General features: G+C 37.3%; 3 protein-coding genes across 6 annotated transcripts in view; all 3 read right to left on the bottom strand.

The window, feature by feature from the left end:
• Nucleotides 1-20,226, bottom strand: part of LOC142345642 (uncharacterized) — a 50,851-nt gene extending 30,625 nt beyond the window's left edge. Inside the window, exons 1-5 of one of the 3 annotated variants that reach the window (XM_075397803.1) lie at nt 19,936-20,226; nt 12,966-13,161; nt 12,225-12,397; nt 11,655-11,935; nt 10,892-11,419 (exon numbers count right to left, since the gene is read on the bottom strand). In XM_075397803.1, coding sequence (XP_075253918.1) covers nt 10,892-11,419; nt 11,655-11,935; nt 12,225-12,397; nt 12,966-13,161; nt 19,936-20,213 — 1,456 coding nt within the window. In that variant the 5' untranslated portion in view covers nt 20,214-20,226. The remainder of the gene's footprint in view (nt 1-10,891; nt 11,420-11,654; nt 11,936-12,224; nt 12,398-12,965; nt 13,162-19,935) is intronic. The other 2 variants (XM_075397801.1, XM_075397800.1) reach the window with 2 other exon arrangements.
• LOC142345644 (cytochrome b5-like) overlaps nt 1-23,663 on the bottom strand; it is a 287,355-nt gene that overhangs the window by 46,530 nt on the left and 217,162 nt on the right. The gene's annotated exons all lie outside the window — the stretch shown is intronic.
• Nucleotides 20,120-22,183, bottom strand: LOC142345643 (tafazzin-like). The gene is made up of 2 exons (XM_075397804.1): nt 20,888-22,183; nt 20,120-20,602 (listed from the first exon to the last, which is right to left on the bottom strand). Exons 1-2 carry the CDS (start codon nt 21,333-21,335, stop codon nt 20,235-20,237), a joined length of 816 nt encoding a protein of 271 aa, XP_075253919.1. The 5' UTR covers nt 21,336-22,183; the 3' UTR covers nt 20,120-20,234.

The following is a 23,663-nucleotide window of genomic DNA, read 5'->3' on the forward strand; positions in this document are numbered from 1 at the left end:
TTTAGTGCGGTCCTATGTTTTTCGTCCCGGGGAGCAATTTTGCTCATCACACTTGACAGCGTAGGACAACTCTAACCACCCGTTTTTTAAGAGGTCTAAAATGGTAATTTTTTGAAAAACTCAAAAGAAAGTAACATGTTTCTCAGCTTTTTGAAATGCCTTTTTTTAGGTGATTCACAAAAACAACACTCGGTATGACCCCTCTGAGGGTCTAATAGCACATAGTTTTGAAATCGGAAAGTGTTTTATATCTTTTTTGCGTTTATTTTCAATAAAAATTCGAACCAAAAATTTCCCGCCAGTTTCAACCAATAAACTTTGACGAATTCAAATGTTTGAATTTGGCGCCCACCAAACTACGTTGTTATACAGAATGCCTTCATGTAACACCCTTCGTAGCGAATGCAATTACCACAAAGTGCAATACTAGTTTTCCGAATCATTCAATTCTTTCCTAAATTCAATTCAAGTTGTTATATTCAAGTCAAGTTGTTATATTCTATCGTCATGACTTTTGCTTGTCGGTATTGCGACTCTGTGCTTAGCACTAGAGGAAATCGTTCTCGCCATGAAACAAAATTTCATCCAGATGAAATGAAATTACCAACTTATCACTGTTCTTTGTGTGAGTTTACATCTCGAAAAATGTCAGAACTGGAGGAACACATGCAAACTCAACATTCAAGGTTCACAAACTGTTGTCGGGCTTGCCACCTCGGAATCAACAGTTCGCACCTCTATGCCCAACATGCAAGGTCAGTTCATTCAATTCCAGTCTTTGGTACTGAGTTTCAACCTACTCAACCCTCCGATCAGTCAGCTTTTAATGGCAGTCTTCAATCCTACTCAATAGAACCCACGGATGACGAAATGGTGCCAGCAAGAGACCTCCAGGCGTTCATGAAGTTCAAACAGGAGCGAATTCAGGAACTGATTGATCAAAAACTATCAGCGGGCCCGCAAAAAATTCAATTCTCAGCAGAACTGCAACTTTTCAAACAATTTCGTGAGCCTGATGAAGACGACGAGCGTATCACCATCTTCGCTAACTCTCTGATGACTCCTGTGTACGCTGAAGGGCTCTCAAATGACAATTTTGTAGAAATGGTGGAAAAAATGCTCGCTGTGTTGTTCACCTTTGCCTCTTCTGGAAGTGGTTGGATGTTGGAAAGAGTTATTCGCGTCAATATTAAGTTCGCCAAATACAGACCGGCCACTGGATCTTCATTTATTGCCTTACCAACAAAGTTACAAAATTGTAGAGCCCTTCTCAACATAAGGAACCATACAGACAACAACTGTTTCATTTACAGCTTTATCGCAGCTTCCTATCTCAAGTGCAACAATTTTGAGGGAGAAGAAGGACGAAATGACTCTTTAAAGCTAACATCACCCGAGTTCTATCAAAACATGTCATCGCTTCAGCCTGCTGGTGAGTTTTCAATGCCCATGGGTTTCAATGACATTGATAAGTTTGAAACACTTAACGACGTAGAGGTTAACGTTTTTGGATTTGAAAACCGAGATTTCTTTCCAATGCGGGTGTCTAAAAGGACAACTTCCGAATTGAGCCTCGATTTGCTTCTTCTTTATGAGAATGATAAACACCATTACGTTCTTATCAAAGATTTGTGCAGGCTGTTCTGCTTCATCAAAAACATCAAATTCAAGTCAACTCTTCACTTATGCCGGAACTGTCTTTACTTGTGTCACAAGGATGTTAATAACTTTAAGGATCATGTTGAAGTTTGCGGTAATAATCCACCAGCTGTTATCCGCATGCCAAAACCAGACAATAATTTATACAAATTCACAAACTGGTCAGCTACTTGGTTTGCTCCCTTAGTCAACTATTTGGATTTCGAGTCGTTTCTCAAACCAGTGGCCTCCTGTGCTCCAAGTGAAGAGAGAGCTTCATCGCGACCAATTGAAGTTCACGAACCATGCGGCTTTGCATTGACTGTTATTGAGCACGGCAACCCCGAGCCCAAATTTACTCATTTGGACAGCTCGGAAAACTGCAAAATTTCGTTCAAATGATTCATAAACTTGCTAAGGATATACACGAACAGAAGCGCAAACACCCTTTCTTCCGTGGTGACCGATCATCACTTCATAAAGATGCGAGCAAACAGTGTTGGATTTGTGAAAACGAATTCTCAGAAACTGACGAAAAAGATCTGGACCACTGCCATTACAGCGGCGGCTTCCTGGGTTGGGCCCACCCACAGTGTAACAGAGCGCGCCGGAATTACAATTTTATTCCCGTAATTGGACACAACATCCAAAATTATGACCTCCATCATATTTTTCTTAGTCTGCAAAAGTGCGAACCGACAACAACAATCAACGTCATACCAGCAACAGACGAAAATTACATTGCAATGATGCTGGGAGTGCAAGTTGATAGAGTTGAGAGGGCTGACAAGAAGGTCGTACCTGTTTACGAATATCTACGCTTCGTTGATTCTTACAAACTCTTCAACGGATCTCTCGAAAAGCTGGTGGAGTCCTTGCCAGAGTCAGAGTTTGGTATAATGGAGTCTATGTTCGCCCATATTCCTGCACCTGACAGACAACTTCTGAAGCAGAAGTGTTATTACCCTTATTCCTACATGAGCGACCGGTCAAAGTTTGCGGAGAGGGAGCTGCCGGCTCTCAGCAAATGGACGAATTCTTTGGAAAACGGAAAAATATCAATCAATGAGTCCGAATTAGATAAAGCGAAGAAGATGTGGTAGCTGCTAAACTGTGAGACAATGCAGGACTACCACGATTCCTATTTGAAACTGGACGTTGCCCTTCTGGCCTGCTGTTCGGAATACTGTCGCAAAATCAGTTTCCAGACATACAGATTGGACGTGGCGCAATTTTTCACAGCGCCAAATATGGCAAAAGATGCAGCTTTACGGATAACAAAAGCACGCGTAGAACTTTTGACAGAACCCGAGCACCTGCACATGATTGAACAGTCAGTAAGAGGCGGAATTACTTCCGTATTCGAAACGAGGTACTTCAAAGCCAACAATCAGTTCTTACCGGGCTTCAGCCCAGAAGAGGCTTCCACATTCGGGTTGTGCCTCGACGCTAATAATTTGTATGGGGGTGTCATGCAGAAAGAGCTGCTTCCGATCGGAAGCTTTAGATTTGCCAATGAAGTTTCCATTAGCCAGATCTTGAATATGCCTCAGGATTCTGCCATCGGCTACTTTGCTGAAGTGGATCTGGAGTGTCCTAGAGACGTTCACGACAACCAAAGGGATTATCCGCTAGCGCCTGTAAAGGAAATTGTACAAGACGTGTGGCTAAGCGATTTCCAAATCAACCTAAAAGAGCAGTACAATATTCCTGAAGCTAAGGTCCCTAAACTACTGCAAACACTGTTTGACAAGAAGAACTACGTAGTCCATTATAAATTACTCCAATTATATGTGCAACTTGGATTACGTATAACGAAACTTCACCGCGTGCTGCAATTCAATCAGGAACGATGGCTCGAACCGTATATTACCTTGAATAGCAATATGCGGAAAAACGCAACTAATAAATTCCAACAGAATTATTATAAACTCATGAATAATTCTGTATATGGCAAAACAATTGAGGCGAAAAGGCGACAGTCGAGGGTGGAAATTACACGAAATGCGGAGAGAGCAGAAAAACTTGTTTCGAAATTCGAATTTGAGAGATTCAAAATATTTGGGGAGAACATGGCCGCTATGTGCAGCAAGCCGAAAATTATAACATGGAATACGCCGACTATTGTGGGTGCAACTGTGCTCGACTTGTCTAAGTACTATATGTACCGCTTTCTTTATCAAGTTATGCGACAAAACTTTCAATGTCGTCTATTGTACTCGGATACAGACAGCCTCTTATATAGAATTGAGTCAAAAGATCTGTATGAGGATTTAGCCAACCAATCTGCGGAAGTAAAAAACGAATTCGATTTTTCATCCTATCCAGAAGACCACCCACTTCACGACAACAACAATAAGTCTGAAGTCCTTAAATTCAAGGACGAATTCAGTGGAGAATATATATCCGAGTTTGTGTGCCTCAAACCCAAGATGTATTCAATCACATCAAAAAGTGAGTCCATATAATGAATAATTTCTAACCCCTTCCCTCAGTAATTTGAATGCAAGTTAAGTGCGTTGGAGGAAACTACATAACAAAACTTAATAGCTTATTGTAAAACATGTTTACCTTGTTTAGGTTGCCGCAAGTTGTCTGCTAAAGGTGTGACCAGGGCAGCCCAAAAACTTCTCACCCACGAATTATATAAAGAAACTCTCCAAACATCGAAACCAGTTAGAGCGGTAAATACAAGAATAACATCCGAAAATCATGTACTGAAAACGGTGACAGCTAATAAAATATCTCTATCCGCATTTGATAATAAGAGATATATCTGCGGAGATGGGTTGCGAACGCTCCCATATGGACACTTTTCTGTGGTGGGCGATAATCAAAGCGAAACGTCTAGTTCGCTCGGATGGTTTGATCCTGACCAAAGTCAGATAAGTTGGGATTACAGTACAGAGAATAGTGACAATTTAAGTGAAATTTTTCGTGACACTGAAGTGGATTGGGACTTTCCAACATATCTACCACCCCCGGAGAAAAGAATGAGAAAACACTGTAGCGATAACTTGAACCTACTTCTGGACAACGCCAGCCACTATTCGCCGCCCGATCCTGGTTTCATTAATGCGGGAGGAATAAGAGATGAGGACATTTCTGATGACCAAATTGTTGACTTTGATAGAAGCAGCTCAGAGGAGGAACAAAGTTTTTGTTCATTCATTGATTTAGAAGCTACAGAAAGTAGCGGCGAACAGTGAAAGGGACAGTGTACAAACTCAATTTCATAGTGTGTTGAATTCAGAATAGTGTTGAGAAATACTTTGTGCGAGATTTGTTCAGATTTTGTTTGGAGTGTTGCTTTAATTTGAACGCCCCTGATTCAATTTTTATTTTCAGTTCAATTTGTACGAAAGTTTCTTTAGCCTAAGTTCAACAAGCGGACGGTCAAGTTAGGGGAAAAAGAAAGTCAGACGGCGAGACAATTACCGCCACATTATCCGCATAAGAACGTATCCGCATGCAATTATATAACGTATTATCCGCGTGCAATTATATACCATATTATCCGCATGCAATTATATACCATATTATCCCCATGCAATTATATACCATATTATCCCCATGCAAATCTATGCCCTATTATCCCCATGCAAATCTATACCCTATTATCCCCATGCAAATCTATACCCTATTATCCCCATGGCATGATAACCCCCCCCCCCCTTTCCCAGTGCTCCCTATATTTACTACTCCTATTAAAACGACTAAACACTGAAACGAACCCACCTCAAAAGTCATCTCTGGCGAGAAAAATCAAAATCAATAAACTGGAAAAGCGCATTGATAGAAGCATTAGAGGACCTGACCCACATTGAGAAAACGGTCTTTAAGAGTAGAAAATTCGGCAGAATTCACATACACCTGTAATTTATCAGCAGAACTCCCACAGCACCACAAATTGTATAACTTTATGACATTGATGCAACAGATGTTGCGGAATCTGAACTTTATAACGAAACTCTGACGTGTTTTCAGAGAACGAGATCCAATCAACTTTTCCGACGACAGAGGAAACTTAAGCTCCATCCCTTGCCTGAAAAGAGCAATCGGTAACATACTAAGTGCACTGGACACAAGCAAATCTGGTAACGACAACAACATTGGAAAAAAATACAGTTACAGAGATATCATAAAACAATAGGAAAACGTTTTCAGTACTTTTTTAAACCTGTTTGAACAATGCCAGTATCGTAAGCAATTGAAACTAAGCCAAGCAACGCCAATTTTTTTTTAAAAAACAAGGATGATGTGGTTTGTCACAGGCAAAATAGCCTACTCACTTGTTCCTCTAGTCTTTGAAAAGTTCATTTTGGATTACCTGTACGCCTTTGTGAAAAATTTCCAAGAAAATCAATTGGGATTCAGAAAAATCTCTCTTCAGCACTCCTTGGTAAGATATTATCCTACAAGGATTATGAACGAAATAATCAACTAGCGATCTTGTACCTTTATCTCGCAAAAACTTTCGATACGGTACCAGACGGCATGATACAAACTGAAAACTTTTGGCAATGCTGGAAACTGCTGAGACTGATGGCTTCATACATAAGCGTAAGATAATAAAAGATGAAGTAAATGGAGGCCTCACTACTTCAAGGGAAGTTACCCGCGTTGAGCCTCCAGGCTCCATCTTATCACCTCTGCTATCTCTAATCTTTGTTAATGAATTCCCCAATACAATACTCCCACCATGGACAGTTATCCCTATCCTGATTATTTCAAATTTATCACACAAACCAAAATGGAATATTGCTTTCAAAAACGTAGAAAACTGAATGAAAGCGAGCAGAATGCAACCGAACAAAAAGAAATCCCACATCCTAACATCAAGAGGCTAACCGACGGTGTTTCATTTGATCAAACTTTTAACATCCACCGAGTCAAAGAGACCTTGGCCTGATAGCAGAAAACCGCTGCCTGGAATGAACATAACCGACAAAATTGCTATCAAAGACTGGCGAGCAGTTGGCTACGAGAGTTGCCAAGTACGGTTTGAGGAGGATAGTGAAGTGTGTGGTGAAATCGCGGGATGGGTAAGGGGGAGGGGGGGGGGTCAAACCCTAAGAACCTCCATTCACACCAGAAACTTAAGTTTCAAAAACAGCTTAGATGAATTGCATAATTAAAATATAGTAAAGGAGACTCTAGCTCCAAGAGCACCTAAAAGTCGAATGGATTAAATGAGAAATCGGTTTCGTTTGAGAGCAATTAGAAACTGTTCATTGCGGACCTGAAAAGCCGCAGGCGCCTTCTTCCAGCTGAAACGTAATCATGCATACGATAGCTGTGTTGTGCCTATACTCAGTTATGCCTCGCAAGCGTGGATGCCTAATCGTAAAACCCTGGCCAAAATTGACCAAAATGAGCGAAATATGGCATCCAAGTGGATACTGGGTTGCTCAATGCCCTCAAAAGAAAGACTCAAAACTCTCTGGGCGTTACCCTTATATATATATATATATATGCATCGAAACATCTTGTATTTGGTAGCATTGGAAAACGGAAAGTATGATGTAAGCCTGGGCTCTCAGCTAATAAGCACACCTGCAACACGACAATGTAACAGCGATAAACTGAACGTACTGAAAATTCGATTGTCTAAAACGTTAGACAACTTTTTCTAACCAATAGAGATACTGCTCAACAACCTACTCAAGATGTACAAACATTATGGAAATGAGTTAAATTAATGCACATTAACAAAAAGCTACTAAAAATTCCTCGAGAATAAATTCTCAGACAAGACAGATGCACGTGGAGGTTGTCCTGCAGATGTGGGAGCTGCAGTCTGATTTCAAAACTCAGAATCCACTAAAGCAAAAGTGGGCAGTAACTCTTAAGGGGTGCAAATCATCGGGCGCGTGCCCAAAATCCTTCACTTTTATTACTACCGCTACTAAGGCCCTTTGTTGAAAGCCCACAAGGTGAGATTTTCAAAACTCTGACAAAAAATACTGTCAAAGGAAGAGTCCAGAGGAATAAATTTATTTTACAAATGCATTTTAAAGTTTTTTGCATTGTATTTTTCCAACATTTGTCAAAAAAGTACAGAGGAATAAAGCAAAAATACATTGGAACAAATTACAGTGGGATAATCTATAGAGGAATAGAAAAATTATAAAGTCATTATTCGGAGGAATAGAGTAATTATACAGTTGAATTTTTTCAAGTATGCCGTGTTGTATTTACCATCGACAATCGTTAAAGTTTCAATCACATCAAACCCTTAGTGAACTAGAAAGCCTCACTTTTTATTATCAACTTTTTTGTGAAATTCGTTTATCTAATACATTTGCGGACTTGCAATTAAGTATAATATGCATAATAACAAACATAGCTGGCAGATTGCCAGAAAATAGCCGCAATAGATTCGTAGATCGGCAGTCTAAAAAACAGTAAAAAAGACAGACCAAAAAAATTAGTCTTTTCATTGAAGGCTGATCTGTTATATTTTGATTAAAAATCTGTATAAGTTATTGCTGCCTCTATTAGCTGATCTCAAATAACCTTCATTTAGAGTGACACACACCCATTTGACCTTATCTCTTTGAATTAAAGTAAATAAAAGTCAATTTCAAAGAGAGGAAGTCATTTTTGAGAGTGAGGTAAGTCAAGTGTGACCAAAAATTTAATCACGCGCATGAACAAAAAAACTCGCTCTCCACTAAGAACGAAAAATGACGTTACACATGCAATTCAGTTGAAATTGCATGAACGAATGAACAAAAAGTGGCTGTGACGTCAAATGGTCGTAACAAAAATCATGACGACGAAATAAAAAAACCAAGAGAAGGCCAATAATAGCCCCAGCTGTCGCTGTGCGGCTATTAATAATAATAATAGTAATAATAATAATAATAATAATAATAATAATAATAATAATAATAATAATAATAATAATAATAACAAAAATAATAATAACAATAATAATAAAAATAATGATAATAATAACAATAATAATAAACATAGCCGGCAGATTGCCGGAATAGCTGCGAAAGAATAGACTTGCGTGCCTTATAATAGAGATAGAAACAGATACAGATCTAAATCGAAACACAATTGACGCCGCTCAAAAATCTAGGTACAAAACCTTCAGCGATAAATTAATAAAGCTTGTTAAAATTCATTCCGCAGAAGCCTCTTATTAGGGACCTTCACTGCACATATGAGTTCCCTTGACCTTAAATTAATTCAATATAAACTTAAAGTTTTTACAGTGCAAAAGTCATTTTTATTGACAGAGGTAAGTCACGTATGATCAAAATCTAATCACGCAAATGCCTTAAATACTTTTTTCTAGAGAGATTGAGAAATGACGTCACGCGCGCAAACGCCGTTAGTGAGAGGAATAAGTCAATCAGAAAATTTGACTTTTTCAGCTTTGCTGTGTGAACAAAAGAACGAAAAAGAGCGTCAGACGACGAAACAAAAAAACATAGCAGGACAAGTCCTGACGTACAATTCAAAAAATTTTCATTGACTAAACAGAAAACTAGACCTAGAACGGACTATGAATGGATTGGAAAAACCATTTAGAAAAAAATCGGATAAAAAAATTAAAAAAAAAAACAGTAAAAATCAAAGTGAAATTGCCGCATGTGAACAAAAAACCACTAGCGAGAAAGCGAATTTTTGTTCCAACACCGTTTTCTCACTCTACTTCAAATTTAGAGCAAAAAAATTTCACGCCGCAAAACCACTCGCTTTTTCGCTCCACTTCCTGTTTCGGCGTGACCAAAATCACTACTCCAATTTGACTTCAAAAATCATGAAAATGTGTAAACATCTTAAAAAACATAGCTGGCAGATTGCCAGAAAATAGCCGCAATAGCTTTGTAGATCGGCAGTCTACAAAAACAGTAAAAAAGACAGACCAAAAAAATTCGTCTTTTCATTGAAGGCTGATCTGTTATATTTTGATTAAAAATATGTATAAATTATTGCTGCCTCTTTTAGCTGATCTCAAATAACCTTCATTTAGAGTGACACACACCCATTTGACGTTATCTCTTTGAATTAAAGTAAATAAAAGTCAATTTCAAAGTGAGGAAGTCATTTTTGAGAGTGAGGTAAGTCAAGTGTGACCAAAAATTTAATCACGCGCATGAACAAAAAAACTCGCTCCACTAAGAGCAAAAAATGACGTCACACATGCAATTCAGTTGAAATTGCATGAACGAATGAACAAAAAGCGGCTGTGACGTCATATGGTCGTAACAAAAATCATGACGAAATAAAAAAACATAGCAGGACAAGTCCTGACGTACAATTCAAAGAATTTTCATTGACTAAACAGAAAAACTAGACCTAGAATGGACTATGAGTGAATTGAGAGCACCATTTTAAAAAAAATCAGAACAAAAACATAAGAAATAAACAGAAAATCAATGTCAAAATGCCGCATGTGAACAAAAAAACCCCTAGCGAGAAATGAAAATTTAATTCAAACAAAAAGCTAGGCCTAGAATGAGCTGTGAATGGATTGGGAAAACCATGTAGAAAAAAATCCGATCCAAAAAATCGAAAAAAACAGTAAAAATCAGAGTGAAATTGCCGCATGTGAACAAAAGTCCACTACCGATAAAGCGAATTTTTGTTCAAACACCGTATTCTCACTCTACTTTAAAATTAGAGCGAAAAAAATTCACGCCGCACAACCACTCGCTTTTTCGCTCCATTTCCTGTTTCGGCGTGACCAAAATCACCACTCCAATTTGACTTCAAAAATCATGAAAATGTGTGAACAGATCTTAAAAAAAAGACAGCGCCCCAATACAATTCAAATTCTTTGAATTGTAAAAAACCAAGAGAAGGCCAATAATAGCCCCAGCTATCGCTGTGCGGCTATTAAAAAGACAGCGCCCCAATACCATTCAAATTCTTTGAATTGTAAAAAAACCAAGAGCACCGCAATATAGCTTCGCTCAGCTTACAGCTTCGCAGCTATAAAAATAATTATAAAAACTACTGAAATCGCACAGAATGCAAAAGAAGCAATTACAATAGCTCTCGCATAATAGAGAATATAAAAACGGTAGATAGATATGTGACAACAAATGCTTCAAGTACTCACCCCAAAATGTCCCTTTTACTGATAAAGAAAACTGAGCTTCCATATAAATTATCTGACTCGATGGCGGGCAACCTCGAGAGGCCAAGAAAAACCGTTAAGCTAATTTTAAAGCCTTGATAATATTCTGACTATTGGCAAAGTATCTTTCTCGCCTGTCTGTCAACTTACCACTAGCTTGAGCCATCATCTGCTCAGAAGCCTTTTTAAACTTCTTGAACTGCAGAAATTCGGCAAACACTTTCATATCGTCCGCCATCTCGTTTCCAGAAGTGTCGGGCATCAGAGCAGATATCATCTGACCCAGCGCCCCAAATTCGGCACCTCGCTTTCGTGTATTCATTAGTTGGTCTGAACTTTGCTGACCAATTTGTTGATCAGTTAAACTTGAAGCGAATTGCATCATATTTGTAGCGTTCATAGCTCCATTATTTTGACCTCTAAGTTCGACTTCGCCGTGTGCAAACGAGCACAACTTTCCATTTCTACAAAATCCAGATGACGAGAACGCTTTACACAGAGCTCGTTTGTACGAACTGGATTGCTTATCGGGTTTCTCTGGCCTCTTAGAACAACGCAGCTCAGTTAGACCATGAGCAAAGTTACAATCCGTTCTTTGGCATGAACCATTTTTCTGGAATATATCACACAATGTGCATTTCCAGTTTGGGTTCGTTTTGATCTTCTCTTCGAAGTCTCCTGAAAAATGATAATTTTTTCATTATATACGCCTGCAGTTCTATGAACCTTCTCAGAGATTTCTCAAAATGATGAATTCGAATGCAATAGAGCCAGGGGTGGTATATTTTATTAATTTTAAAACTGGTTGCTGAAACCGATAATCAACTCGTGACTAGCTTCACCCATTTGCTTTTACTTTAACAGTTTTACAATTTATACTACGAAGAAATTTCACAAAGCAAAACCAAATAACCTTTAAACCCTTTAGGGCGCAGCTCATATCTGGTGTGTGCGAACATGCAATCCTCGTCTAAAAAACACTGTCCGTTCTTCTCAAAGCTCTTGCACAGTTCTGTCTTGTAAATTCCACTTTGCTTCACATCTTTGACGGTGCCCGTACTCGCTTTGGGGTGCACTTTTAGCTCGCTTTCGTCATGAGCAAAATTGCATTTATCCTTTTTCATGCATCTTTGTTTTTGAAACGGAATGCACATGCGAGTTTTGAACTTCGCAGGATCAGGGGCAGTGTTGCGCCTCAAATAGTCCAATCGTTACCAAAATTTCCATCATATGTTTTCTATTTTGAGGCCCTTAACCATAAAGTAAACACTCATCGCGTACAAGAGTTTTTGACACTCACAAATGGCCAAAAAATTATCTTAAAACGGAATTAAAAATTAATGTATAAATTCCATTTCAGACAAAAAATTTTCAAAAATACTCTATAAACTGTAGGGTTATCAGGACTTGCTCTTCTAATTAACTGTTTCCGTTATCAATAAACTGCCTTCATGTATCATTTGGACTATTCGAGCATAATTACTGTTCTTGGCTGCTTTCGGGCACAAACGATGTCGGCTGTTGGAGCAAAGAAATAAAGCCCCCAGATTGAGATTCTTGTGACAGCGCATTTACACCCTCTGGTTTGACATGAGCAAACATGCAACTGTCTCCTTTGGTACAATTCCCGTATTTCAGGTAGAAATTGCACGTTTTCTGAAACGTGATCAGAATCGGCCGTTAGAAACATCAATAAGTTTGGAGACTGCTCAAACTTTGCCAAATAGGTGATCAGATTGGTATCAGAGAAAACCTGAGAATTTTAAAAACCTGTACATTAATGGCCTTACAGTTAATTTCTTCAGAAATTTGTCTCCGAACTGATGCTTTGTAGGAGTCTACGAACAAATTTAGGGTCATTAACATTTTACCCCCCCCCCCCCCCCACGAAATTATAACCCCCCCCCCATAATGGTATGTTTACCATCATTGGGGGGGGCTTTAAGTTATCTAACCCCTAAGTGGGGGGGGGGGGTATAGTGGGAAAGACCCCCAAATTCACTGTAACAAATTTATCCCGTAAAAATTAACGGATCTTTTCCGTTTGTGCCCCCCCCCGCTTAGTGGGCGCATATTTGCACCCCCCAGACGCACGTGCAATATTTTTACACTGATTTACTATGTAATGGCACGGGCTCTGTAACTGTGGGGCGCATAACGTACTGGGGGGGGGCAAACGGAAAAGATCCAAATTAACTTAGAAACATACAAAGTAAAATGTTACCGTCTTATATCTGTCGTTAGTAGGAACAGAAGATTGAACCAGTTCAATTGGTTCGTCAGATTGCCTTTGCGAGTCAACTATGGGTGACACTGTTGTAAGATCTCTTCGCTCATGCTCTCTTTGAGCAAACAAATAGTGGTCTTCCATTCGACCCATTATTTCTCGCTCAAAATTAGTACCCATCTCTATCTTGAATCTGAAAAACAACTTTGCTCAGTAACGTAAGGGCGTCAAAAAACAGAAATTACGTTTTTAAGTAGAAAATTTGCAGTATTTAAACACGTGCGCAAACTCTGAATCCGTTGCGGTGAAATAATCAGTAAAAGTCGCCACTGATACTGTAAATGATGTAATGGTTACCTGACTCTGCTTGAAGTCACTGAAAACTTCTGGCGTTTATCGAGAACCGCAAAGATATTAAGTGAGAATTTCGAAGTGACTTCTGCAGAGTCACTTAACCATGCATAAAACACGAAACGCGCGCGTTTTAAAATGACGAAAGTCATCGGAAGTCAACTTCTGGCTAAGTAGGCACTTCTGGCATTTTAACTTCTGGCACTGCTGACTTTCGGCATTTTAAAATGTGCACGTGAGTGTTCAAACATCAGGACCACCGCTTTTCAAAATTTCAAACAGAAAATATCCAAATCGTAATGCGATAGACAAACGTTATCAATCAGAGCTATACGATAAAGTTTTAGAAAATTTACGCGTACTGTAAAAACTCGGCTTATTATTCCGATTTTTAAACATAACCGACTAAACGTCGGAAGAATTTCTCTCGAACGACTAGTGGGAGCTCTAATCAAGTGCAGCCTGCTTCAGTCCGGGGGGTTAACATATACCACTATTAAGATTTAAAGTGGAAAATAGCACCGGTTTAGGCGCACTTTTCATTTGACTTTTAGTATTAAATTGCCGCCAATTGGGTTCTGCTGCTTGTTCTCTACGAGAGCAATTAAAGACATCAATAATGCTCGTGCGAATCGGTGCGCAGCTTTATTTGCTCTGTCAAAAACTAAGTTTCTTCGGATTTTCCTAAAGCCCTTAAGAACAACTTTCCGTCTTTTCCCATTATAGCCCCCCATGAAATTACAGCCCACCATTATGGTATAATTACCATGATTGGTGGTGGGGGCTATAGGTTATCTGACCACTAAGCTTGGGGGGGGGGGGGGGGGCTGGGCTATAATGAGAAAGAGCCCAATTTCTTTCCGAGAATTTAGTATTCTGCTCTTATTGTGTATACAAACACATTACATTACTATCAACTTGGTAACACATATTACAGATGGCTTGGATCCTTTCAAAAGCAGAAACTGGTTCTGAATCAGACCTCGAGCTCAAAGTGAACCATTACAAAGCTGCAAACCCAATTACTTCCGTCAATTATCCATGAGAATAACAGCGTTTAAACATGGAATTCAACATCAATGCGTTGACTTTAGAAAGGCAATTATTGAAAGGCAAATATTTAGAAAGATAAATTCCAAGTCAAAGAAACCAAACCAAAAATATCCAAATAAGCTTCAGGTGTATCCAGCGCATTAGTTGCGTCTATTAGAATTTTGTTTTGTACGATTGATTGCAATTTTCTGTGAATATTTTAAAATCTTAGAAGAGTAAAATGCCGGTAAGTTATTTATTCCTTTACCGATTATGATAAGCAGAAAAAGGATACCAAAATTTAAGTTCTAAGGATGAAACCAAAACAGTATGTACTTTTTGCGATTATTGCACTGATAGATATAACAACACAACTTATTTTCCATTCGACTATACCAAATGATCAATAAACTGCGCAAAAGGGAGTGCGTCCTGGACAAAAGGGAGTGTGCAAATAATTGGAATCTAGGTATCGAAGTATATTGAAATCGAAATAGAGAATTTCAACGTTATACATTGCACAAAAAAGTGAAATATGCTATTTGGAAAATTTAGTGTCATTTTGTGTCTCTCTGGATTTTAAGACTTGTCTAGTATTTTAGAATTTGTTTGAAATAGTCAAGATTTCGTCGAATACAGTTTTCACGGTACAGAAAACAATTTTTAACGGAAAACAATAGTTAGTGAATAAGAAGAGTGAAATTTTGAGAAGTCAATTTCTACAAAATCTAAAATGCACCGATGAGTAGCGATAATAATCATAGGGGTGAAAACGTGAGATTGAAAGCTTCTTGACTCTATTTTATGAATCATCTGTATTGTATAGTTAAGCTACAAAAAGTTTTCTAGTGTATGAGAACGCCCGTTCTAAGGGTAAGTTAAACAGTGCGTGAATGATCATGAAAAAGAAAATCAGTTTGAAACATATACATGTGAATTCAAATTGATCTGAATTTTAAAAATGTTGAGGCAATGTGGTGATTTTGAATCAAAGTTGAAACACAAACGATATAAAATAGCTGGCAGATTGCTTAAAAACATAAACCGACTAATGTCGGAAGAATTGCTCTTGAACGACAGGCGAGGCAATTTAATTCAGGGGCTGTAGCCTAGATAATTTTTTCTTTATGGGTGCACAAATAGATGCCTCCCTGGCCACAAGTACTGCCCACTCGGCTATCAGGCTATTCTTTTTACTATGCTGCAATCATTTAATTTTAGCAACAAGCTTTACTCCGGAGCAAGAGTAATAGAGATCACACAAAAAATGAAGAACTAAAGCGAGAAAAAGTCACTTGAGAAGTCAAAGAATGTTCTAGGGGAAAAGCGCAAATTTGTCAAGTGAAAAATTTGCATAAAAAAGACCAATACGTTTATAATAATCGCTATGAACTTCGTTCCAGAGCAATTAAACAGCTGCGATAGCTTTGTAGATCTGCGGTCTCAAAACGATTGTTAAAAAGGACCAAAAACTTTCAAACATACACCGACAAATGTCGGAAGAATTGCTCTTGAATGACAGGCGAGGCAATTTAATTCATTGTCTTGAGTCTAGATCAATTTTTTATGGATACAAAAAACTTTGACCCCGCCGGGATTCCAACCACCGACCTCTAGGTCCATGGCCACCCACACTAACTACTGCGCTACGAGTCACTTAATTTTGCTACGCTGCAACCGACATTGTATTAGCAACTTAGGAGCACTAGAGATCCCTAAAAAATAATGAAAGCGTGAAAAAGTCACTTGAGAAGTCAAAGAATGTTCTAGAAGAAAAACGCAAAATTGTCAAGCGAAAAATTTGCATAAAAAAGACATGTTTACAATAATTGCTATGTACAATAATTGCTATGAACTTCGTTCAAGAGCAATTAATAAATGCCGTGATGCTATCATTTGTTTAAAATTCTGTATAATTTACTACTGCTTCGATTAACTGCTCTCAGAAAATCTTCAATTCGAGAGAAACACTCAAGAGACATTAACTCCTCGAACTGTAGTAAAGAAAAGTCAATTTGAGAGCGAGCAAGCTCTTTTTGAGAGAAATTTAATCACGCGAATAAAGCGTGAAAAAGTCACTTGAGAAGTCAAAGAATATTCTAGGGGAAAAATGCAAAATGGTCAAGTGAAAAATTTGCATTAAAAAAGAACAACACGTTTACAATAATTGCTATGAACTTCATTCCAGAGCAATTAAGGAGCTGCGACAGCTTTCTAGATCTGCGGTCTCAAAAAGATTGTTAAAAAAGGCCAGAAACTTTCAATAAATGCTGTGATGCTATCATTTGATTAAGATTCTGTACAATTTACTACTTCTATTAACTGCTCTCAGAAAACCTTCAATTTCAGAGAAACAAACTCAATAGACCTAAACTCCACGAACTGTAGTAAAGAGAAATCAATTTGAGAGCGACCAAGAACAAAAATCGTACTCCACTAAGAGTGAAAAGTGACGTCACAACAGAGTTAACTAAAGCATCCAAAGAAACAAAAATGTTGACTAAAAAATTCTAGCCTTCTACAATTTTTCGCATTAAGATTCCTTACTTGAAACATTACTGGTTAATTTCAATAAATGAAACTCACATAGCCAACAAATTACCGAAAACAGCCGCCGTTGACGCACGTCGGGATTGAAACAGAAAATTATGAGAAGAGATAAGAATTTCCTCAGCTTCAAAAGGTGTACAGTTAGATTCAAAAACTATACGTAAATTAGCTTCTACACTGAATGCTATTTAACTAATACTAATTTCAGCTAGCAATCACTCTCATGAATTTTGAGAACCTAATGCACTATAAATTAAAGACCGGGCTTCATCGGCTTAGCCTGTTTCTTTTGATTTTGCTCTTTTGACTTTGACTGTTTTTCACTACATTACGTAATTCAGTGAATGAACGAAATTAAAACCCATTCAGTTGAATCAGTGAGTGAGGTAAATCATGAGTCAAACTTTTGTAAAACGAAAGACGAAAAGCGAATTTAAAAAAACATAGCTGGCAGATTGCCAGAAAATAGCCGCAATAGATTCGTAGATCGGTAGTCTAAAAAAACAGTAAAAAAGACAGACCAAAAAAATTAGTCTTTTCATTGAAGGCTGATCTGTTATATTTTGATTAAAAATCTGTATAAGTTATTGCTGCCTCTATTAGCTGATCTCAAATAACCTTCATTTAGAGTGACACACACCCATTTGACCTTATCTCTTTGAATTAAAGTAAATAAAAGTCAATTTCAAAGAGAGGAAGTCATTTTTGAGAGTGAGGTAAGTCAAGTGTGACCAAAAATTTAATCACGCGCATGAACAAAAAAACTCGCTCTCCACTAAGAACGAAAAATGACGTCACACATGCAATTCAGTTGAAATTGCATGAACGAATGAACAAAAAGTGGCTGTGACGTCATATGGTCGTAACAAAAATCATGACGACGAAATAAAAAAACATAGCCGGAAGAATTCCGGAAGCGACTCGAAGCACCAAAACTTCACAAAAAGCTGAAGCCATTACCTTTTGTATTAAACCATTAACTCATTACCTCCGCGGGTCTGATCTTAAAATCGGTGAAATTTAAACCACTGTCACCAAGAGAAAGAAAATGCAGCAAAATTTTATTATTGAAAACGTTTGGTAACGTTAAATAAGTCTGAAATTTTAAGGATGGTAAAAAACTGATAGCCCGACAAAGCTGACAGGGCCATCAATCGCCCTCAGATAATTAATGATTCTAATCTCAAAAAGATCGCAAAAGCAAACGGCAGATAAAAACTTTTCAAAAAAGACAGGAAAGTCAAAATTATTCAAAAAACAGTGCTCAAACTTAAGAATCAGAGAAGCACTACAATTAGATTTCTAATCATGGCAATTAAGACAAAAAAAATACATGATTCTTCCTTGTTGTATATATGCTAGACAACATGATTTCATACTAATTCAAAAATTAAATTAATCATTGAAAAACAAAAGCAACAGAATAATATTCAAAGGCAAACAATCGTCTAAAAACAATACCAAGCTCGGAGGAAAAATGCAATGAATAGTAATAAGTCGAAATGTTGGAAAAGACTTTCTAGCAAACTCTCAGTACTCCCTTATTTTGAATTAAATCAATTGCAAACCGAAGAAACCAAGATCTAAGAAAAAGCTGAATTCATTCAATTTTTTAACAACTGAAAAAATCAATATAACGACTACAAAAGTAGGTGCCAGGACAAAACTAGAATGATACAAACGAGAAAGTGAAGAATATGGTCACAATGTTAGGAACACCGTAACAAAAAGACCAATTCTTGATTTTTGAAAGTTAAAAATCAAATTTAAAAAAATCAAGAAAAATACTTACACACGATGAGGGAGTACAAAAGCATGTCTTTATAAGAGCGTTCATGAAGGAGTCATTCGAGACAAAAATCCAACTTGCTGAACAGAATAAAACAAGAAAAAGCAGAATTCAGACATACGAAACAATGAAACATTTTGTAAAAAGGTGGTCAAAGAATATTTAAGACTGCATTTATGAAAAAAATTTATCTGTTTTTTCAAAAACTTAACACCAAAAAATGATTGAATTTTTAATGAAACGAAATTAAAGTCCCTCATGTTGCCCAAAATGCTGTTTCTAGTAATTAAAAGCAAAATACAAACAAAAAACTGAAAAAAATTGGCAAAAAAACTACGAAAATCGGATTAGCAAATGTACAATTTTATGAAACAAAATTACATCGAGGTAGAAAGAGGCATTGAGTATATGAATTATCAAAGGGAAGTTGCCATATTAACTGATTTTTGACAAAAAAACAGCTAAAAGATAAAAGATCCAAGCCAAAAATTAACTAAAAAATCAAGAAATATGTGCCAATTTCGCATTTGAAACACAATTTCAGGCTATGCAAAAAACTGTGCTATCAATTTCCGGGGTTTACATTTCAACATAGCATCGATTAAAAATTATTTCTACAAAAAAACCAAATTACAAGCAAAAAAACTAGGCCACTTAGACGAAAAAACGGCTAAAAACGGTTATCTATATGTTCCATTCAGTCAAAAACTACTTTTCAATGTCAAAAAGTCATTCACTAAACGCAGCGCATGATCAAAAAACTTCTCTCGCTCAGAAAAAATTAGTTCACACTGCATTTTTACTCGCTTTCGCTTTTAGGTCAAAACATCGTCTGAACGAATAGTACTTCCGGTAAAAAAAAAAAAACCTTAAGAAAACCAATACTCCTCTTCGAGTCGTAAAAAACCAAGAGAAGGCCAATAATAGCCCCAGCTATCGCTGTGCGGCTATTAAAAAACAAAGCATGACATGCAATTAAAATCGCCGCACGTGACCAAAAAAACGCCAAAGACAGAGCCAATTTTTGCTTACTCACTCTACGTGAAAAATCGACTGAAAAAATTTCACGCCGCAAGCCACTCGCTTTTTCGCTCCATTTCCTGACCAAAATCACTAATACAATTTGATTTCAAAAATTAAGTGTGAAAAGATCTTTAAAAAAAAGGCTGCGCCCCAATACAATTCAATTCTCTATATTTTAAAAAAAAAACAAGAGAGGCTTTGCTTTGCGACTATTAAAAAGACCTCAATTTTTGAGATATGTACAGAGGATTTTCAGCAGATCGAAGCTCTCTAAGTCCATGTACATAGAGACACTCGTGTTCCTCGGGACAGTAGAGCTCGCTTTCAAACAGCGGACACATTTCAGCTTTGTCAGCAAAACTTGAGTCAATTACTACTGTCATTCTGAATCTGAAGAACACAAAAATCGATCTCATAAATGATCTAATTAGCAAAATAAATATTGAAAACTGGAGAGCAGCTACAATGTTCTTCCGATAAGTAGTTAGACTTTGTCCCATTAATAATCAAAACATGTAATATCATCTAATTACACCATACAGATTTCTATGCATATCTTCACATTGCTGTTTAACAGCAAAAAGCTCTCTCTGAAGGTGATCCGAGATACGTTTTCTGATTTCAGTATTCGTATATTTCAACTTCTTCAGTTTTTCGAGTTGCTCAGAAACGTCTATTGGATTTCCAACAACGAGCGTAATCTTCTGTCCTATTTGAGGTATATATGGCTTCTTGTTTGGAAGCAACTCGTCCATTCCTATATGCCACATTGGCAAGACTATTGGAGTTGTTTTGGCATCATGCAACAATCTAGCGGCACCCCACTTAAGACGCATCAGTCTGTGGTCTACGTTGATTTTCCCTTCTGCGAATAAATGAACCCAGCCACCTGCAACAATTACATTATCTGGTTACGTTTTTTTCTTTATTCCGAACGCCTAATAGTAAGCAAATATCACATAGCCCTAAACATTGCCCTAACTACGTGCGCGTATACCCAAACGAGCCAACTCAATGAACTGTTTTAAAGATTAACCAGGCAGATCGTTTGAGACCATAGCTACCTTAATGTGAGATTATGTATACTCCTGTATGCAAATTTAGGTAGAAAATTAATGAAACCAAAAGCCTCAGCTGTCAACAGACCCGATGTTAAAAGGAATAACTAGCTCACCTAAATTCAGCTTTTCTAGACACAGATTCATGCATGCTTGATGCACTCCCCACCCTCTGATAGTCGGGACAACTCTTCCCCACCCAAATAATGTTGCTAGTTTATTGTTATAAAACATAACTTCATCAGCCCCTGGGGTCCACCTGATATTATTTGCGTTTGATAGCAAACGAAATGGCAGCAATCCAAAGAGAACAGGGTCGTCGATGCAGCAATCGTGATTTGAAATAGTGAGCAAAGGACGATCTTTGTTGACATTTTTTACAGCCAAATCAGAAAAAGTTGTAAGATTTTTTGTGCGAGTCGTGCTTAAAATACGGAGCCAAAATTTGGAGACACTTCCGATTACTGCGATTGTTGCAATTTCTTTGAACCTGTACCAAAGTGTTCGAGGCTGTTTAAAAGGCCATCGCTTTGGATAAAATTGGGTTTTACTCAACGCACTCATTACTCAACGCACACGAAGTCTTCAAGCATAGTACAAAAGACTCGATCTGAAAACAAAATTTGGACAAGAAGATTGAATTAAGCATCAGAACCCACGGACAAAATTACAAGTTAAATTTACAAAGGTTAAAATTTACAGTGAGTAATTGTTCCATTCAATTTAAGAATTTGTAAAACTTTTGAAGCAATGACAATTCTAAAAATGGACAAGCAATGATTAAAATTTCGACAGAAGAATATCGAATTGAACATCAGATCCCACTAAAAAATTTACAAATGAAATTTACAATGCCAATTATGTACATAGTGTAGTTGTTTCATTCACTTTGTGAGTTTATAATACTTCTGACGTAGAGACAGTTTTAAAAATCAGGCACAATAGAGTATTTGATCATCTGATAAAATAGTTTTTTCACAAAATCTGCAGACGCACAAGGTTTCCTCCCACTTGTAGCAGCCTTCCATGCAGCAGAGAGTTGTGCAGACAGTTTCTACAAAACATCGCGATGACTTTTGTGTTTGGTGGGACAATTTTTCAGCCCATGGTGGTAAAAGAACATAAATTGTTGCAGAAAATTTTTTTGTCAAAGTGATTTTCTCGCTCCGCAGCAGCGTTTCCAAAAAAAGTCCATCAACTTTGGGGCAGTGTTTGGTTATCTTTCCAAAGCAACTTTACGTTACAACCTAGGCCAGAAAAACTACGAATCAAAGCTTTTCAACTCATGAAATTCTCAAGCAATGTACAAGTATTTTAAAAGCTTACGGAAAGGACCGTCAGTTCCGCCTCAGGTTAAAAGGAACAAAGACGTAGCAAATGGATGCTGAAAAAGCTTCTCTTTTTAATAAAGATTACTGTTCAGTTTTCACCATTACATCGCTCTTCAGAAATAATTTGGACGAAAATAGGATTTTGAACAATTTTACTGTCACGAAAAACGCAGTAGTTGAAATTCTTGGGTCATTAAACGTATCAAAGTCAGGTGGTCCTAATAATTTGCCTGCAGTTGTACCTAGGAACTGCGCAAAAGAACTTACGAAATCCATCTTAGAGTTATTAGATAAATTTAGGCGCCTCGGAACCTATCCTAGTGCTCTGAAAATAAAAATTAGCCAAGCTTTTAAGAAAAAAGATCAAAAGCAGATGTGGTAAATTATCGTCCGGTAACACTAATATGCATTGTTTCGAAAGTTTTGCACAAATTTTTGTATGGTTTAATTGTCAATTTTTTTCAGGGGACTCACAACTGATTCACAGTTCAATTTTTGTGAAAGAAGATCAGCTACTCATGAAATGATTACCTACTTGGATACAATATATAAATTCAGGTCTGAGAACAATAGACAAAAAAGCTCATTTTTGTTTGAGTTTTCCTAAGCTTTCGAACAAATTGATCATTGATTACTCTTACGTAAAATCATTTGTGTTGGAAAAAGCGGCGAACTGTTCAAGATCTCAAAGAGTTATCCGAGCGAGAGACTGAAATACGGGAAATTTTGAAATCTAAAATCGAAGAATTCGCCGGTCACTTTGGTTGTACTCAAAAAATGGCCAGTACTTATTCTTCTTTTCAACAAAGATTTACCTGAAACTGTTTTCAACTCCAAAGTCGTCCCCACTGTTAACGAACTAAATTTAATATATAATGAAGATCTTGGAAACGCACCCGGAATCAAACGAGATCTATATTCAATTTTGCGTCGAAGATACCCAAATAACATCAGCTTCAATTTATCGAAACGTCAGTAAATAAATTTTAATATCAAGTCAAGTCTAAGTCCGCTGATATTTCAATGGTCGATTGAACAATCGAGAACTGTAGAAGACCTTGGAATCACTATGAACGACAGCCTCTCCTGGAAGGTTGGAAGGAAAAAGTGGAATTGCGGACTCGTAAAGCCGAAAAACTCTTCCAAAAAATTAAACGAAACTCATCATATCTACTACAAAACTAAATTCATATAAGAGTACGCTTATTGCAATCTTAATCTATTGATCTAACTATTATATGCCTTCAAAATTTGACATGCGATTCTTAGAAAAATCTAATGAAATATTTTCGAAATGAATCCTACCGAGCTTTTACTTATTGCGAAAGACTAAGATCCCTGAATGTAATACCGATAACTATTACATTGTGATAATAGATCTTCTCGTGCTATCGAAATTGGTGAACAATTATTATGCGTTCAACATCAGCGAGCATGTTAATATAAATTTTGTGCAAAAAGGTTTCGGTTTGTGATGACTGAAATCAAGAATTCAGCGGTCAATTTTTCTTGATCGAGCCACATATAGAGCAAATATTGATTCAAGTGTTAAGTTCTTTCA

The sequence above is a fragment of the Convolutriloba macropyga genome, chromosome 9 (genome assembly GCF_964194025.1).
Source record: "Convolutriloba macropyga chromosome 9, txConMacr16.3, whole genome shotgun sequence".
Lineage (NCBI taxonomy): Eukaryota > Metazoa > Xenacoelomorpha > Acoela > Convolutidae > Convolutriloba > Convolutriloba macropyga.

What these genes read in the sequence shown, in the direction of transcription:
- LOC142345643 (XM_075397804.1), bottom strand. Translation starts at nt 21,335, where the DNA reads ATGAGTGCGTTGAGTAAAACCCAATTTTATCCAAAGCGATGGCCTTTT. An exon ending in TCTAGAAAAGCTGAATTTAG is followed by an intron (nt 20,603 to 20,887) that starts GTGAGCTAGTTA and finishes TAATTGTTGCAG; the next exon opens with GTGGCTGGGTTCATTTATTC.